The sequence below is a fragment of the Linepithema humile genome, chromosome 5, assembly GCF_040581485.1.
Source record: "Linepithema humile isolate Giens D197 chromosome 5, Lhum_UNIL_v1.0, whole genome shotgun sequence".
NCBI lineage: Eukaryota > Metazoa > Arthropoda > Insecta > Hymenoptera > Formicidae > Linepithema > Linepithema humile.
The window spans coordinates 22718013-22736094 of NC_090132.1; the positions used below are offsets into that span (position 1 = coordinate 22718013).

Genomic DNA, 18082 nt, shown 5'->3' on the forward strand with positions numbered 1-18082 from the left:
GACGGAGACGATGCAATGATGTCATTAATCAATCTAGGGTCGATCAAAATCTGTTCATTTGAAAACGCTATTAGTCTAAAACAAAAACAATTAAAATTTGTGCATACGTATATATGCAATTGTGCATGCAATATCGACAAATAAGATAAAACAGAGCAACGGATTAGTTCACGGATATAACCATAGATGCGCCATATGGCACAATCTGTCTTTATCTGCTTTCGTTTTAGAGATATTTCAGAGATTTTCAATGATTTTAATTTTTCGATTCTACGAACGTGATTTCCTCGGAAATTACGTGTGAAATACAATGAGAGGTACAGATTTCTTTCTGGTCTCATTCCTTTCATTAAAATTCCGAACGCAAGAATCCCTTTAAATTTTTAGTTAAGAGTACTAAAACAAATTGATTTGAAGCAATACATATATAGCTGTAAAAATAAAAAAATTGGCTCGTGAGGGAATTGAACCCCCGACCTTCGCTTTAAATTCAGGGCGATACTCTAACCACTGAGCTAACGAGCCCTTGTGACAAATGTATACCTGTGATAGAATTTTCAATACAACTTGCTATTTTCAAAACAAAATGAAGAATGAGGTCAGAAAGAAATCTGAAAATAGTTTTGAAAATAGTATTAAATGTAGTACATAAACCAAACATTCATCTAGAAAAAAAAAGTTGGCCCATGAGGGGATCGAACCCGCGACCTTCGCGTTATTAGCACGACGCTCTAACCAACTGAGCTAATGGGCCAGACATGTACAGCTCTTTTTTCCAAGTATTTTCGAAATTTTTCAATAAAATTATTAAAAATAGAAATATATAAAATAGTTATACATTTTTAGTTATTACATTGCTAGAAAATTTAATTTATTTGCATAAATAAACTGTACATATAAATTTATATAGATATTATTATTATGATATTTGTATAATAGTACAATAGAATATAAAGAAGTTGTTTTTTAACTAATTTTTAACTTTTTTAACTAATTATTTTATTCAGAGTAATTTTTGAGAGATTTTTTAATAAGAATAATTACTATAAAAGTGATAACTGTCGAAATTTCATAAATTTGTTTGCTTATCTACTATTTAAAATTTTATTAACGTTGTTAATCGTTTAATAATTTCTGTGTTTAGAATTTATTAATTGTAATTGTAATATTAAAATATGATATATATTATAAAATAAATTACATTACTATAAAAAACGAGGAAGTACATTTTACAATGTATACAATAACATTCATATTGCTATTTTTGCTATTGAATATATATTCAATACAATTTATAATTAAATATTTCTCTGAAATTTATAATTATACTTTCTATTTATACAACAAGTTAATGGTAAAATCTATTATAATATAGCTGTTTAGTAATGTAAAATTAAAATCTGCACATAAAACTAAATTCTGAATTCTGAAAGTAATTGTTATGCTCAAATGAATATTATCTTCAGCTATTTTTAAATCAGATTATGCGCAACTTGATTGGAAACTCTCCAGAAGAGATAATATTTTTTTTCAGTACTAATCATATGTTTTTATATGTGAATATTTTTATACATGGTTTATTTCTCAGACATCGATAACCCTTCACCTTCTAAGCGCAAAACAATTTCCTTCCGAAGTTGATACTAACTTCGCCGTTTGCGAGAGTTCGTGAACCCTATATTGATTCCACTATTCATAGAAACGACTAGGAAACGGTCAATGGACTATCGTCCGTTTCGATTGATGCGTACGTAAACCGCGGAATCTATAACTAACTTCCTTCTTTTAAGTTTTATGTAAAGTGTAAATTAGTCCAACGTCAACGAACATCAACGTTGCAAGGGCATCGCTATCAAATCGACGCCCTTTGGGATAGTGTAATGCATTACAGCTACAGTGCAATATCTATAATTTGAACTCATCTGAACATTAATAAACCATGTATATTAATAATTAAAAAGATTCGTATTTTACATAAAAAGACAAAAAAACAACAGAAAAAAATATTTATGCATATACATGTATATTTATATCTAAAATCAAATTTATTTTTAATTATCGCTATATGCTCTTATATTTTATTTCTTTCATTATCAATAATTAATCTTTTATCAACAATAATTCTAGAATATCATGTGTGTTTCATTGAAGAACATTATAGTGAAATAATAACGTATTGTTTTGTCATAATGTTGCCTATATTTATGTTTTTATCTTGAAAAAAATTTTGCACTTTGAAACGTGCACTTTGAAACGTGTTAATTAACTCGTTCTGAAAATTAGTTTCATAACAAGTGCTATTGAAAAATAAAACTTGCAAAATAAAAAGAAGTTGCATAATGATCAGTTATGTTTACATTAGCCACATACAAGAAACTAGTAAAATATAAATCAATTAAATCTGCAAAGTTTATATATTGTAATTATTAAGCTATTATTACTGTTTCCTAAACGGATTGAAAAATTTCAATCGGAGAAAATATGTCGTCGAACATTCTATTCAAAGATTCGTATGTATAGAGACAATGGACAGTTATCGATCGATAGGTATTATGACCAAAGAGAATCAATAAATTGGAGCACTACCCCGAGGTATGCTATGATGTGTTCTATATGAGAAAGTAAATATAGCACCAAAATATGTAATCAAATTATGATATGCAGAAAATCCAATAAATTACACTACTTTACATATTTAAAACTTTTTTTTTCAAATAATATACAATACATAAAAAAATTTTTAAACAGAAAAGAGAACTATACGAACAAAAGCGCGGATGTTAGAACGCAAAAAATTTATAGTTCTATTAATCTTTTCTTTTTTTTATTAAAACTATGTGTCAGCTAAAAAGATATTTACTGCATATTTTTTACGAAGAATTTTTTCCTTGCTGGTTACATTGCAATGTTCTGGATAAAAGTGTGACCACTTTGTAGTGCACACATGAGTTGTTATAATTTTTAAATAAAAAATTGTTTTGAGAATTAGATATCGTGTCGATAAAGTCTTATCGTATTCACGTAGTTTGTAGTTTATCTTGTAATTTATATAATATACAGGGTGTCCTATTTTAAAAATTCCACGTGAATAACTTTTCAGAGAGACATTTTCAAGAAAAATGATTTAGACCAAAGTTGTTGGGTTTGGAGGGAGACATCCGATGATGACATTGGTTTAACCCAGGGTGTACATGCCAAGGTCATATAAAGGTCAACTTTGTTTTTTTAAATAGAACACCCTATTTTTGATTCCAAAATCTAATAGCTGGTGTCAAGAGCTTTTCAAAACACTATAATAAAGTTATTTTTCATTAAGTACTTTTTGAGTTATGAGGCTTGAAAGTTACAGCATTTTGACATAAAATACAAAATATCTTGTAAAACATTCAATTTTCGGGAATCTTACCTTAATACTTTTATGCACAAAATAATGAGACGAATTGGTATAAAGAAAACACATAGTTGCTTTCAAGAAAAAATATGTAATTTGCAACATGCAACTGCATACTTTTTTTTAAATCAATGTGTTTTCTTTATACCAATTCATTTGTCTCATTATTTTGTGCATAAAAGTATTAAGATAACATTCTCAAAAACTGAATGTTTTACAAGATATTTTATATTTTATGTCAAAATACTGTAATTTACAAGCCTCATAACTCGAAAAGTACTTAATGAAAAATAACTTTATTATAGTGTTTTGAAAAGCTCTTGACACCAGCTATTAGATTTTGGAATCAAAAATAGGGTGTTCTATTTAAAAAAACAAAGTTGACCTTGGCATGTACACCCTAGGTTAAATCAATGTCATCATCGAATTTCCCCCTCCAAACCCAACAACTTTGGTCTAAATCATTTTTCTTGAAAATGTCTCTCTGAAAAGTTATTCACGTGGGGTTTTTAAAATGGAACACCCTGTATGTAATTTATCATTCTCTTATATAAGAAATAATTGACGCAAAATTGTCATTGAAACGTTTGAAATGCGTCAGTGCCACTTGAATAAATTAATATTATACTTGTACGAAGTAATAAAAAAATTATATCCTTCAGGTATACATTTTGCAATTTATGTAAATCAAGAGCGACAACAAAAGATATTGCAACGCATTACTTGATATTGTATATGTTTAAAATATGTATTTATAAAATTGTTTTGTTAGTTTATTTTATCTGCATAAAGTTTTTGTAATGCGTCATTTATCATTCTCGTATGTAAGAAATGATTGATGCAAAACTTGTGATGTTTAAAATGCTTTAGTTAGCCACTCGAATAAGTTAATAATCGTACAAAGTAAATATTAATTTTATTCTTCATGTAAATATTTCAAAAAATTTATGTTTCTTCCAAAGCTGATACTAGCTTCGCCGTCTATCTTGTTTATTAAAAAATGCAAGATTATTCCCTACATATACAGGGTATTCTTAAAATTTTGACAAAGCATTCGTGTGCAGGTAGAGCGGACTAAACTGACGTCCAGCCTACCGCCGAATGCAAACGGGCGGCGAGACGATAAAAAAACTGGGAGGCCATCATATCATCATACCATCAGACCAGACCTTGTAGTAAACAACTTTCCACGCGCCTAGTGACCATGATCGCTGGGCGGTTGTATCTCGCCGCGCGCTTGCATTCTGCGGTAGGCTGGGCGGATATGCGCTTATTCGGCGATCTTTAGTAATTAATAACTCGTTAATTATTGCAAAAATTGCAAAATGGTACAGGATTTTTCGATTCAGTTTAGTCCGTTCTATCTGCACACGAGCGCTTTGTCAAAATTCTAGGCACCCTTTATGTATCAAGACGTACGATTTTTAAAACTCAATAAATCAAGAGCTAATCACATCAAAAAATATTTAAAAAAATTGTTTGTCAGTTTGTTTTATTTGCACAAAATGTTTTGGTCCATTTAATAAAAACGTCAATATAATATTTATTTAGTATTTCAAATATAACAAATTTTATAATAAATTTGTACATATAATATATGTGTACATACATATGTATATCTTATAATATTGTACACGCTTTTACATTGATGCATCAATTTTTCATATAAGATAATCTCTGTCTTTTGTCGGATAAAATATTTAATATATGTATATATTCTCTTTTTAAATGCATCAATATTATTTCGACATTGATTTTTATCAATTAAGAATTTTTATTATTTCAAGTTTAAGATTATAATATAAAAATTTTGAATGCTAAGTTTAACGTTTTTAACAGATAATATATCCAATAAAATTGTTATCAAGAAATACTTATATCAAGAAATATTTATATTACATATGCAATAGCTTTAGTAAGAAGAACAGTTAATTAATGCAGCTAATAACATCAAGAATTAAATCAAGAAGGTTTGGTTCTAGAATATAGATCAATCAAGAATTTCATTAATAAGTTTTCAAAAATGCATATAAGAACACTGATAATTAATCATTATCAGAGATAAATTGGTCTTCCTAAACGCCGCAGATAAGATTCAAAAATAAAAAGAATGAGCAAACAATGTTTTATTTGAATCGGTGAATAAGATAAGATTAAAAGTAAATATATAAAAAAAAAAACTTTTATTACTGAATGAAAAAAAACATCTTCTCTTATGTAGAAATTATTATACGTAGTGTTAAAAATATATGATAAAAATTATAAGATATTTTTTATTATAAAATAGGTCAAACATGTATAAATATGCAATAAACATGTCAACAATTTAATGATGATTTAAAAATGATTAAATGATTTAAAAATGATTAAATAATTTAAAAATGATTTAAAATTTTAAATATTAAGATGTTTTAATAACTTTACAGATTTACATATTATAAAAATACATAAAGAAATTCGGTCATTATTTTTATTATGGCATTGTAATTTTTTAAGTTAAAAACATTTCAGAAAATTTATTAGAAAGTTTTAAATTTCTAATAAATAATCTAATATTTAATAGAACTATTTTATATTTCCATACATATTTACGCCTTTGAACACATCGCTATTCTTTAATTTGACCTAAGGAATGAATGGTTAAGAAAATACAACCAGCGGATCTCGAACAGCTCTATAGAGATGTAGTTATGGAAATCCAAGTAGTGACTTTTTTGTCGGGGTCAAAAAGTATTTTCCATAAATTATGCCTTGCATTTTTAAAAAAAGAATTATAATCTAAAAACTGATTTCTAGCTAAGATATTTTTGAACATCAGTATATATTATTTTTACTGCACAAAAGCGTATTATATGTATCAAAAAACATTTTAGCATAATGATTATAACTCAGTAATAATCTATTTAACTAATCCATTCGTTCTATTCAAACTGCAATATTTCAAAACTTTTAACCGAAAGGTATTTCATTCTATTATACATTCTTGATCTTTATTTTACATTCTTTAATTTGTTGGAAATGCGTCATTAATTCACGAATACATACACATATAAATATACAGAGACAACACATGTATGTAGAACAATGAGGACCTTGAGAACCGATAGGTTTCATGCACATATCATTGACATATAAAATGTATCTGTATGTGAATTTATGCACAGAAAACTGGTTTACACTCTTTGTGAAACGAAAGTGACATTGCAGCGCTCTCGGAAGCCTTCATTAAGTTATTACAAGTTATGAAAATCGTACACCATATTATATACACGAATTCTCGATGTTTTTTAGTTTTGTTTGCGAGTTGCAATCTTCAGTTTCAGTCGGCGTTGATGAAGATGCAAAACCAAAGCAAGACTTCACCAAGATACAGAAGTATATCATTTTATTACGCTAATATAAAAAATTGTTTGTAAATTTTTTGTTCAATGTTAAAAATGGATTTACTCAAGATAAATTTAAAAAAAAGTATAGTGTCATCGACTTAACGACAATATCATTAAGCGATATGTAAAATGGCTCTTTAAGAGCAAAACATGTTTGCGATCCAAAGGTCTATACGGAGATAAAGTAAAGATGTTATCTTGCCAGACAAAGTGATGGTCTATTTATAGCAATCAAAGAAGAAAGTTTTCTTTTTTTATGGCAACCCTTCTTCAACAAGTGTTACATGAATTACATTTAATTAACGGAGCATTCGATTCTATCGCGAGAACATTTCAACGGACGTTGGAAACGTGAAAAGATACTCTGAAGTACTGTCACGACTTCGGTTTCCCCATTCTGGCACATACTATGCTATGGTCGGAAATATTTTTCTTCTACCTGTTCTAGCTTTACGGCGATGCACTTGGCGGAAGTGTGGACGCAACAACCACCTACGGCTAGCGAGTCTTCCGTTGACAATGGTTACGGTCGTCTATAGTCCAACGCTGACGGAGAGACCGACAGACCTATGCTCCGCGCAGCCGGGCTGTTGCGTTTGTAGTAGTAATGGAAAATCGCGTTGGTAGCGTGTCAGAGCTATATAGCCATTCACGAGTTAGTTGTGATCCGTACGCGAACGGCGACGGTTCGAAATTAGTGAAAAATTCGCTCACATCTGTGCACTGTGACAGATTTGAGAGATTTTTATCATTGTTAAAACCACACGATCGAGCGGTAATTGTAAGTAATTTCAACTTTTTGCCTTTGCAACTACCCTTATTCGAAATTTTAAGAACCGATTTTTTTATTGAATGCAAAATTTAAAAATTATTTTTGTCGAATAATATTGGCAAGTTTTACGTGGACGATTATCTGATATTCTAACTCAACTAGGAATTTAAGTCAGTTTTTTAACAATTGGTGTCTGCCAACTGTCCATGAAAATTCTGATCGAATTACAAATCGTGAAGACAACTAAGAATCATGCACAATGCGAATCACAATTACAACATGCATTAAACGTAACAATATAAAAAGCGAATACGCGAGTGCCTACGCAATTTATCTGGGAAGCATCAGATTACCTTATTAAACGTAACAATATTTACTGCTCATCCTCTCTTCTCATTTAAAAAGAAATTTTCTGACAATGAACTAAAATTTTATTAATGTAAAACCCGCATAAAATTGAATAGGTAATACGCTTCTTTTATGTATACTAAAAAGCTGTAGTCTTTGCATAAATAAAATTTTTTAATTCCCTATTAACATTTAATAATATCGCTTTATTAGAGCATCAAAATATTGAACTAAATGAAATGTTTACAATTGTCGAATAAAACAGTTCCATATTTTCCGAAGAATATGCAGTTTATTGCAAATTCTGCGAAATCCAAACAGCTTGTTTACTCTAGTAATATTTTTTCTATCCGTTTCATATTTCATATTAGATCGATTGCAATGTAAATACAGTAATGACGCGATTGTAAGATTGTAAGTTATAATCTTCAAGTTACGATTATTTACAAAATTATCTACTTTTAATATTATTCTAGAAAAAAATTGCACATAAACCTTTATTGAAACAATATATTATTTAGACACTATATAAATTTTTATATTATTTTTATTTTGCAATAAAAAAATTAATTCCTTCTTTTCTTCCCTGATTATAAAATAAAATTTTTATTATCAATACGCAAAATTCGATCAAATTAATATCAAAATTATATAAATTTATGCAAACAACGATAAAAACGACACATGATGTTCACTAAAATAATAATGTATAAAATAAGTAATAAAAAATTTAAAAGTCAATGAGACAAAAAAAGTGTTTTTAGTATTGTCAAATAAGTTTATAACATCTGGTCCGAATATTTAAAAGTTGTAAAATTAAAATAAAAAAGTAGGAGAGTGGAAAGATAACATTTTATTTTCAGGGTCACATTAATATTAATTGGAAGATTATTGCCAATACTATATTTCATCGAAATTTGTTACCCTGCTGGAATTTGCTATGCTATGACTTTGGCAAGAGTGAGTTTTCTTAAACACATCAGGAAAAAGAATAATTGTGATAAAAGATATTTTTTAACAAAGATAGATATGAATGATGTACACATAGAAATTTCTATCTCCAATACGATAACTGTATCGTATGCAAATAACTCGACGGCAAATGATAAAAGTGAATATGGACTTGTTTGTGGCAAAAAGGTTAACAAATATTTAAGATTATCGAAAATGCGGACACTGTGATTACTTCAAAAATTTATAGTAGAATCTGCGAAAATTAGTTAGACACAAATAATCTTTTTAACATTTTAGTCGGAATATTTTAAACATGAACTTTTTAGATTTTAAGAAATAAATTTATTTACAACAGAATAATTTATCTTAAGTGCTTCTTTATGACTTGTAATTATTAGCTTGTTGTTTTCACGATTATTATTTTAATAAGAAAGAGCAATATCTTAATATTACTTGTAATTATATTGATATATTATTATCATCGTGCGAGACAAACAAAATAAATGCGATATAAATCTCTCTTCTTAGGAAAAATCTTAGAAAAAAATCGACAATTATTAAAAGCAACGTGAAAAACACATAAAACATTATCTTTTTAAAGTATTTAAAAAGCATCTGTTAAATATTTAGTTTATTTAATCATTTATGCTTTATGCATTCTTCTGATAAACAATTATTTTAACAGAAATCACACAAAATACTTAATCTGATTACGAAGAGCTACTATTTATCAAATTTTATTTATTAAAAATAAAAACTCAGGCACGTCCTTCCTATCTGCATTTTAAAACAATATTACTTAAGTGTTACTTTATCTGATTGTTTTAAAATGTAGATATAGAAAAGACATGCCTTACAGTTTTAATTTTTTATTAATAAAGTTTGATAAATAGTATCTTTTCGCAATCGGATTAAGTATTTTGTGTGATTTCTGTTAAATCAATTGTCTATCAGAAGAATGTATGAAGCCTAAATGATTGATATAAGTTAAATGTTTTATAAATATTTTAAAAAGATAATATTTTAAGCAGAAATTATAATAGATATCTTATCACTTAAACGTGCCATCGTATACAATCGTATGCTTATTTAAGAGTAAGATAATGTGTTTAATCTTTCATCAATTTTTCATTAATGTGCATATTTTTGTGCTTTGTTTTGCAAAACGTGATCTTTATATTAAACCTGGTCGATTAAACTTGATAAACTGAATCATTTATTGTTAATATAAAAAATTAATTTTGTTTTTTGTTTAATAAATAAAAATCTGTAAAATAGTATTTATAATAAATAAACTAAACATGATATTAATATAATATACTAAATATAAATAAATAAGAAAATTTTATGATGCATCTGTAAACATCTATTTTGAATCACTTCTAATAGAAGATCTAAATTTTTATATTTTTAATATTTTACAATTCTAAAATTGTAAAATAAAAGCTTTTTAAATGGTAAAAAAAATTTATTAATGTAAATGTTAGAATTATTTAAATATTTTTTTTATTTGCAGTAGTGTAAAATATTATCGATAATTAAATAGTACTATAAAGAAATAAAATTAATTAACGCAGGTATTTAGTGCAACTGACAAGAGCAAGAATGATCTTATTTGTATCATGCATTGCACGCGGTACATGACACGTAATCATTGGTACTATCCGTCACGATAGTTGCAGTAACCTAATTCCCTTTAACGAGAGAAGGCCGAATTACGCAATGAAATATTTTGCATTTTCTTGATGTTATTTAAGAAAATAGAAAGAATATAGTGGGGGAAAGAATTGATCAAATTTTGTGCATTTTTATAATATAATATAATTGTTTTGCTTATATATATAAGACTTAAAAATCATGATTTATGCTGTGTAAATTAATATATTAATTATCTGAACAACATTAATTATATTAATAAAATCAATTTCTTCATATTTTCGAAGTTCAAAGTTCAACATTATTATTAATAAAAGTCATTAATAATATGATAATACACTCACCCGCAAAAAAAAAACGGACCACCAAACTTTAACACAATTTTTTAATATCTTTGAATAGCGATAACTCAACAAAAAATCATCGTGGGATGAAAAAAATCGCAAATTAAAACTTGAACATTTTTCTTAACAGCCAAAAAAACCAAAATTGAATTATGCAAAATGTTTTACAAAATGGCGAACCTTGAAGATAGACTTTGAGAAATAAAAAACAAATTTTTTTTTTAAACTATTGCATTGCTCTAAAAAGTCGACTGCCGAGTACAAAAATGTATGCGTTTCTAAGCTCATTTATTTCCTAACAAATTCATATTTTAAAAATTTTTCTTTGACCTTTTTAAAGTTATACCGTTTTGAAAAAAATGTTATAAAATGGACAATTTTTTTTGTAAAATCTGTAATTTAGAAACAAATTATCGTGGAAAACATTTCAAAAAGGAAATTAAAATGTAAACTTTAAATCTTAAATCTTTTTTATTTCTCCATGATAAAATAATGTGCAAAGAATGTATGCTTTTTTTAAAATGGAAAAAATTTACCGATAATAAACATTTGTTTAGATAAATGCAAAGTTCAAACAAATAATCCTAAAAAAGTATACCATACATAATCTTGAAGAACTTGATTTATAAATTACTCAATCCAGGAGGTATAAGACAGTCGGATATAAAAAAACGGTTATATGTATTATCATATTAATTGCGCGTTAATAAAAAATGTACTTGTGCATACAATTTGCATATGCAATTTTTACATTATGCATGAATTACACATCAGTGATATAATTATATGGCATTATTAAAAATTTTTTTTTAACAATAATTTAGCCGTTTAAGCGTGATATACGCGTATTATGTATTATTAAAGATAATAACAAAACATATAATCTTTTTTTAAATATAATTATATTATAATTAAAATTAATAATTTTATTGTGAGATGACTTCTGACTTGCGCTATATACTTGTTATTGCAATAATTCTTCGCACAGAACGGAAACATTATATAATATAATACGCAGAAATAAAGAACGTGATATTGCTAGTGTGTTTAATTAGTGCATCGCAAATTCAGGCGTAGAAAAAATTTTTTAAAATAATTACATCAAAATATCTTTCTGCAGAAAATTAAAATATTTAAACAATAGTGTTAACGTGTGTTATATTATTTTCTTTTACAACATAACTCTAAAACTATTTTCAATTAATTATCGATGTAAATACAATACAATTAGTAATTTTTGTTGGATTCTTACTTGTTTTACATTAATAAAAAAGAAATTATGGAGCAAATACATTAACTTGCAAAGTAATCATGTTTTTGTTCTGTTCGAAGAATTATTGTAATATTGCAATAACAAGTATATATCGCAATTCAGAAGTCATCTCACAATAATCCTAAAAATTATAATAATTTTTGTAATGATTGATGTATGATTTATATCTTATTCTATGATCACTGCGCAAAATCACTGCATTAATCACTGCGTATTTTTTTTCTATTAAAGAATTTGATAACATAAAATAATAAATAATTTGTAGATTTGTTTTATTTACACAAATTTGTAGACTTTTAAAATATGAAAGAATTTATTTTTTATTTATTAAATAATTTTTTTTTTTTTTTTTTTTTTTTTTCTTTTTTTAATTACTGATCAAGATTTATCTTCCAAATATATTAATACATAAGTATGAAAATGATTAATATTATATTTGTGTAATATGCAAGATGAATCATGCGACGCTTGAAGTACAAACAATTTTTTCAGCAATTTTATGTGTAATTTTTATGTAATTTTTTAAATATATGTAAATACACTTTATAAAAAAAAATCATCTCGATTGTTAACATTGTCTACCACGTGAAACTAAATTATCGCGCAACAAAAATACTAATGCCGATGCAATTACGTAATTCAAATTTATGTCAATACAAACAAACTTACTGATTGTGAGTTAAAAACGCATTTCTTACATATTCCGTGTAATCTTTTGCGTGTATATTTACGACGCATTAATTGAACATAATAGAAATATGTTGCCACGTTTTACGGTTATTTTGTGTTATATAATGTATTCGTTTTATGCGTAGAATCATTATAACGTTGTAATAGCAAGCCGTTTTATCTCGCATTAAACAACTTATTACTTGATTTTATTATTAAAAATGCTTTGAGAGCGAGATCATTCTCTTGTAAAAAAAATACAAATTATCATAGGACGTCATATCACACTTTCAGTGCCCAATACATTTCGAATTTAATCTCTACGAGGTCTAAATGATAAGCGCGCGACTGTTAATCGAGTGTTGCCACTTGCGCTGGCAAAATTCGCGGCGGGCTAACCATCGAAATCATTTTTATTTAGAATAAAGAAACAGGTACGCTCAACGAATAGCAAAGCCCTTATTTGACGGTCTGTTCATCTGAAAACACAAATAAGCCAAATACAAATTGCGATTGATAATTGTAGCAAGAAAAGCCTGCGACGTGTTATGTACGTTATCTCAGTTTTGGGGCAAACTATTATCTAACATAAATATTCTATTATCTAACATAAATATGAACTTAACTTTTTTTTATCCAAATACATGCATTACTAATACCAACTCAACATACGACTATATATTCGTTCATTTTTTAAACCAACGATAGTATAGCACTAGTCTGCAAATTTTACGGATCTCTCGATTTTAAATTAATGTAATTTTTGATTATTTTATTTTAAATATGTATTTAGTGCGCTGCAAAGATTGCGCGCGCGCGCGCGCGTGTGTGTGTGATATTTTATTGTTTTTATTCAATATATTTTATACCTAACGAAATCGTTCTTACTTGTAAATAAAACCGTGAGCCATAGATGGGCTTTTACGGAAACTTGTGCGTCACCCATATATGGATGACGTGGCACTCAAAGTGTTAATACTTTATATTATAATAAGCTTAGAAAATCAATATAAACATCATTAATATAAATAATTGTTAATGCTGTTCCTCCGTACTTACCATGTTACTTACATAAATTTCTCAAGACTTCTATATTTCATTTCTCTGCGATTAAACAAAGACTCTGTTGCTGTTGCAGACGAAAACATCAGACAACCATGGTGAAGGCATACAACGGTGCATTGATCCTAGCGGATGTCTTGGTGCTCATTTTGAAGATTTTGTATTACATCTGTGAGAGTATTTATAAATTCTTTGTTCCGGCGGAAGAGAAGAGCGTAGCCGGTGAGATCGTTCTGGTATATATCAAACTTACGATATACAGTAATTGTATTTTATTAAAATAATTCATAATAACGTACTGTTTTTTGTATTATACTTGTACAGATAACAGGCACAGGCCACGGTATCGGAAAGGAGTTGGCACTCCGTTACGCATCTCTGGGCGCAACAGTGGTATGTTGGGATTTGAACCAACAAGCAAACGAGGAGACGATTAACGAAATTAAGAAAACGGGAACTACCGCAGCATACGCATATCAGTACGCATATCATATTTGTTGTTTTAAAAATGTGAAGAAATTGCGAGGAAAAACTCGTAACATTGTCATTTAGATGCCCACAAGTATCGCGAGCAGCAGTACTGCTCGAATTTAGCTAATTATACTCCGATAATTGATGCACATATTCGACAAAAGTCTAATGATGTTCTCATTTCAGATGCGACGTCTCGAAGAGGGAAGACGTTCTCAGTGTAGCTGAAAAAGTCAAAAGAGAAGTCGGTGATGTCACTATTTTAGTTAACAATGCGGGTATAATGCCTTGCCATACATTGCTCGATCATACGACCGATGAAATTAAACGTATCTTCGACATTAACGTATTAGCCCACTTCTGGGTAAGTTAAAAAGATACATACGCACTGTATCGAAATTATTAATATTATAAAAATTACCTTAAATGATTAAATATTATCAATACGAAACAATAGGAGATTTATGCATAATAATATATTTTTTATTAATGTAAAGCGTCACATACGATATTAGAATACTCTATTGAATATTTTATTGTTTGTGCAGATGCTGCAAGCATTCTTACCAAGCATGATCGAGAAAAATCACGGTCATGTCGTCGCATTATCGTCACTGGCAGGAATCGGTGGCTTTCCAAATTTAGTTCCTTATTGTGCTTCGAAGTTTGCAGTTAGAGGTAAAAATAGCTTGCGTCCAACGTTTTTTATATTACATTTTATGCGATTTATATGCAAATGCCGGAATTATTCACCGTATCACAATATATAAATTATTAGAAAGGAGCGTAAAGAGCCACAATACAGGTTATTCGTGCGAAGGTTACAGTATATTCGTTTTAAAATTATTTACATTTACATTTAAACTTAACACAAAAAATGTAAATGTTGACACTTATTATATTGAATATTGCTTATAAGCTTACATTTTTTGTGTTAAGTTTAAATGTAAATGTAAATAATTTTAAAACAAATATATTGTAACCTTCGCACGAATAACCTGCATTGTGGCTCTTTACGCTCCTTTCTAATATTTGTTGATTTTGAAAATCACTAGAGCTTTATATATCTATTATATAAATTATTTTTATTTAAAAAAATTTGTATTCTTAATCTGTTTTGTAAATATTCCAGGACTTATGGAAGCACTTAGCGAGGAGTTGCGGATAGGTACAAAAGGAAAATCTTTAATTAAATTCACCACGATTTATCCATATATGGTAGACACTGGACTTTGCAAGAAACCAAAAATAAAGTAAGTGTAGAAGGAGTCTTTTCAAAGGACATTTTTGCAATAGACGAAGCATAATTCTGTGTTATTTATTATGCATAATATGTGAATATAAAATTACTATATAAAAGCATTAATTTGCAAAATTAGACGTTTCGCGATAGACACACTTATGTGTTGCACAATGATATGAGAACATAAATGCACAAGTTAATTACACATTATTAAGTAATTATGTTTCTACATGCAGACTAAACTTTTGGATGCGAGGTAAGCTATTGTAATTCTTCTAGAGAAAGATATGTATAAAAATGCAATGCAATAAAATTACGTGCAAATTATTTATCTTAAAAATTACAAATTTTATTATTCAAATTTAGATATTTGTTGCAACACCCCTCTTATGTTAAATTTGTTTCGTATAGCAATTTTTATAAAATTTAAAATAGCATTAATTTTATACAATGACTATTGGTTATTATCCATGCTAAATGTCTTAATTTCAATAGGTTCGAAAAAATCCTGCCATTGGTTTCAACGCAACAAGCCGTTTCACAAATAATTCGCGCGCAAAGGACAAATCAGCAAGAAAAAACTGTGCCTTCATTCTGGTTGTCAACTCTAACAATAACAAGGTAACTTAATTGTAAAATTACTGCAGCAATTATAAAAAAACCCTAATCCAAAAGAACATATTTATGAAAATTTTAGTGCGTTAATTTGAAATTTTTTACATTTAATAAATAAGATAAAAATCACAAGATTTGATATAATTATTATTTCAAATTATGTGCTAATATGTGTTATAAAGAAATCATAATACGTTTAATTACTATAACTGTAATTTATTTTTTCATAATAATGAAAAAATCAATTTTTGGTAACTTCTATTAATTTCTTAAAGATATTAAGTAAATAAAAAATAGTGATAAGCAAAATAAATAGTGATAAGCGTTTTCTTGTTTCAGAATATTTCCTGACAACGTACTAAGAGCTGTAGCAGATTTTTGTGATAGTGGTGTGGAGGCGGTGTCAAGCTAACAAATGCAAAAAAAAACACACGTCTGATTAATTTCATACTAATTCATAAATGAAATCTTTTATATAAGTATGTAGTATGTTATTTCATCATTTACGAGATATCGTACCAAACAAATCGAGATTGACATTGTTTTTGCTAAATAACTTGCACTAATAAAACGTAATATAAAAACCATCGGCAATCTCCGTTTGCACTATATTTTATAAATAATGCAATAACATATTAGCACTGTGTGTAAAAATAATTTTCATTTAATTAATTATTAATATTTCATTGTTGTAATCTATTGATATAGGTAAATGCGCAAGTGTAGATGTTTTATACATAACGATGAAAGTATCGCTAATAAAAACTTTTTATACAATATTAAAAGAACCACCGACAATGTTTTGTTTTGCTGAATTGATAAACAAAATATTGTCTTTGTAGTAATAACCGCATTTATGAAGTTATATTAACAACATAAAAAATATAGGTTCAGCAACTTTTCGATATAATTATTCACTTTTACTATTAATAATACATATTTTATGTGAGTTTTATTGTTATACATAAGAGATGTACAGTAATCATTTGGACATAATAATTATGATATATACGTATAATTATATCATTATATATGTATAAGCCTAAAGCCTCTTAGGAGATGATTTAATGCTCTCGGATTTTAATTTAGTGACAATTGTTACATATACGTAGCTGTAAAGAATAAATAAAAAGTAAAGAGAAAAGCAACGAAAATCGAGTTTATATACATAATACGCACATATTAAAGAATTTTAACGATTTATTTGATCAAAATTTGTAAGCAAAGTTTTGATATTTATTAATATATTCATTAATTATACATAATAAGAATGCTATATTGAGATCCGAGATATTATATCTAATTTATTGTGTTTCTACTAAATAAGTCAATTTTCAAATTTTTCAATTTTGTATTAAAAGTACTGTACAAATAAAAGATTTTAACTAAATGATAAATAAAAGAAAAAAACAAAATATACTTACTTTTTCTAATTGTTTTATGCACTTATAAAGCTGACATTTTTTATTAAATTTGAGTAATTAATTTTTAGTAAAATATTATAATTAATTTTTAGTAAAACTAATATTATAATTAACCGGAATGAGTGTATATGTTTTAGAGATGTAAAGATAACATTTCAAAGTTAAAGAGAACTTTTGCGCTCTGCAATCGCAATGTTTCAAATAATTATAAAAGGCTCTCCATCTGTAAATTATATTAACACATAATATATTATATTAAAACACATTGTAGATCAGTTATTTTGTTTATATATTTTTATACATATAATCCGCTTCAAGCGTTTGTATAGAAAATGTGAGAATCTTTGTGATCAGAGAGAGTCTATCATCTTACCATTAAAATTAAAATATCTGCAATGTCACTATATCTTTTTTCTCCTACATTCAATTACTTTTTTACGTGTTTTAATAAAATAATATAATTCTTTTAAGAAC

General features: G+C 27.4%; 1 protein-coding gene and 1 non-coding gene across 2 annotated transcripts; one reads left to right on the forward strand and one right to left on the reverse strand.

The window, feature by feature from the left end:
• Positions 1-680: 680 nt before the first annotated feature.
• Positions 681-754, reverse strand: TRNAI-AAU (transfer RNA isoleucine (anticodon AAU)). The gene has a single exon. It is a non-coding gene; the product is annotated as a tRNA-Ile (tRNA).
• A 6647-nt stretch (positions 755-7401) lies between these two features.
• On the forward strand, positions 7402-17603 carry LOC105676200 (short-chain dehydrogenase/reductase family 16C member 6). The gene is made up of 8 exons (XM_012373934.2): positions 7402-7558; positions 13932-14091; positions 14180-14334; positions 14513-14690; positions 14875-15004; positions 15459-15579; positions 16065-16190; positions 16524-17603. Exons 2-8 carry the CDS (start codon positions 13951-13953, stop codon positions 16594-16596), a joined length of 924 nt encoding a protein of 307 aa, XP_012229357.1. The 5' UTR covers positions 7402-7558; positions 13932-13950; the 3' UTR covers positions 16597-17603.
• The last annotated feature ends 479 nt before the right edge of the window (positions 17604-18082 follow it).

Coding starts and splice junctions, on each gene's coding strand:
- LOC105676200 (XM_012373934.2), top strand. CDS start 13,951: ATGGTGAAGGCATACAACGGTGCATTGATCCTAGCGGATGTCTTGGTG. Junction 14,092..14,179: donor TAGCCGGTGAGATCGTTCTG/GTATATATCAAA, acceptor ATACTTGTACAG/ATAACAGGCACAGGCCACGG. Junction 14,691..14,874: donor ACGTATTAGCCCACTTCTGG/GTAAGTTAAAAA, acceptor TTGTTTGTGCAG/ATGCTGCAAGCATTCTTACC.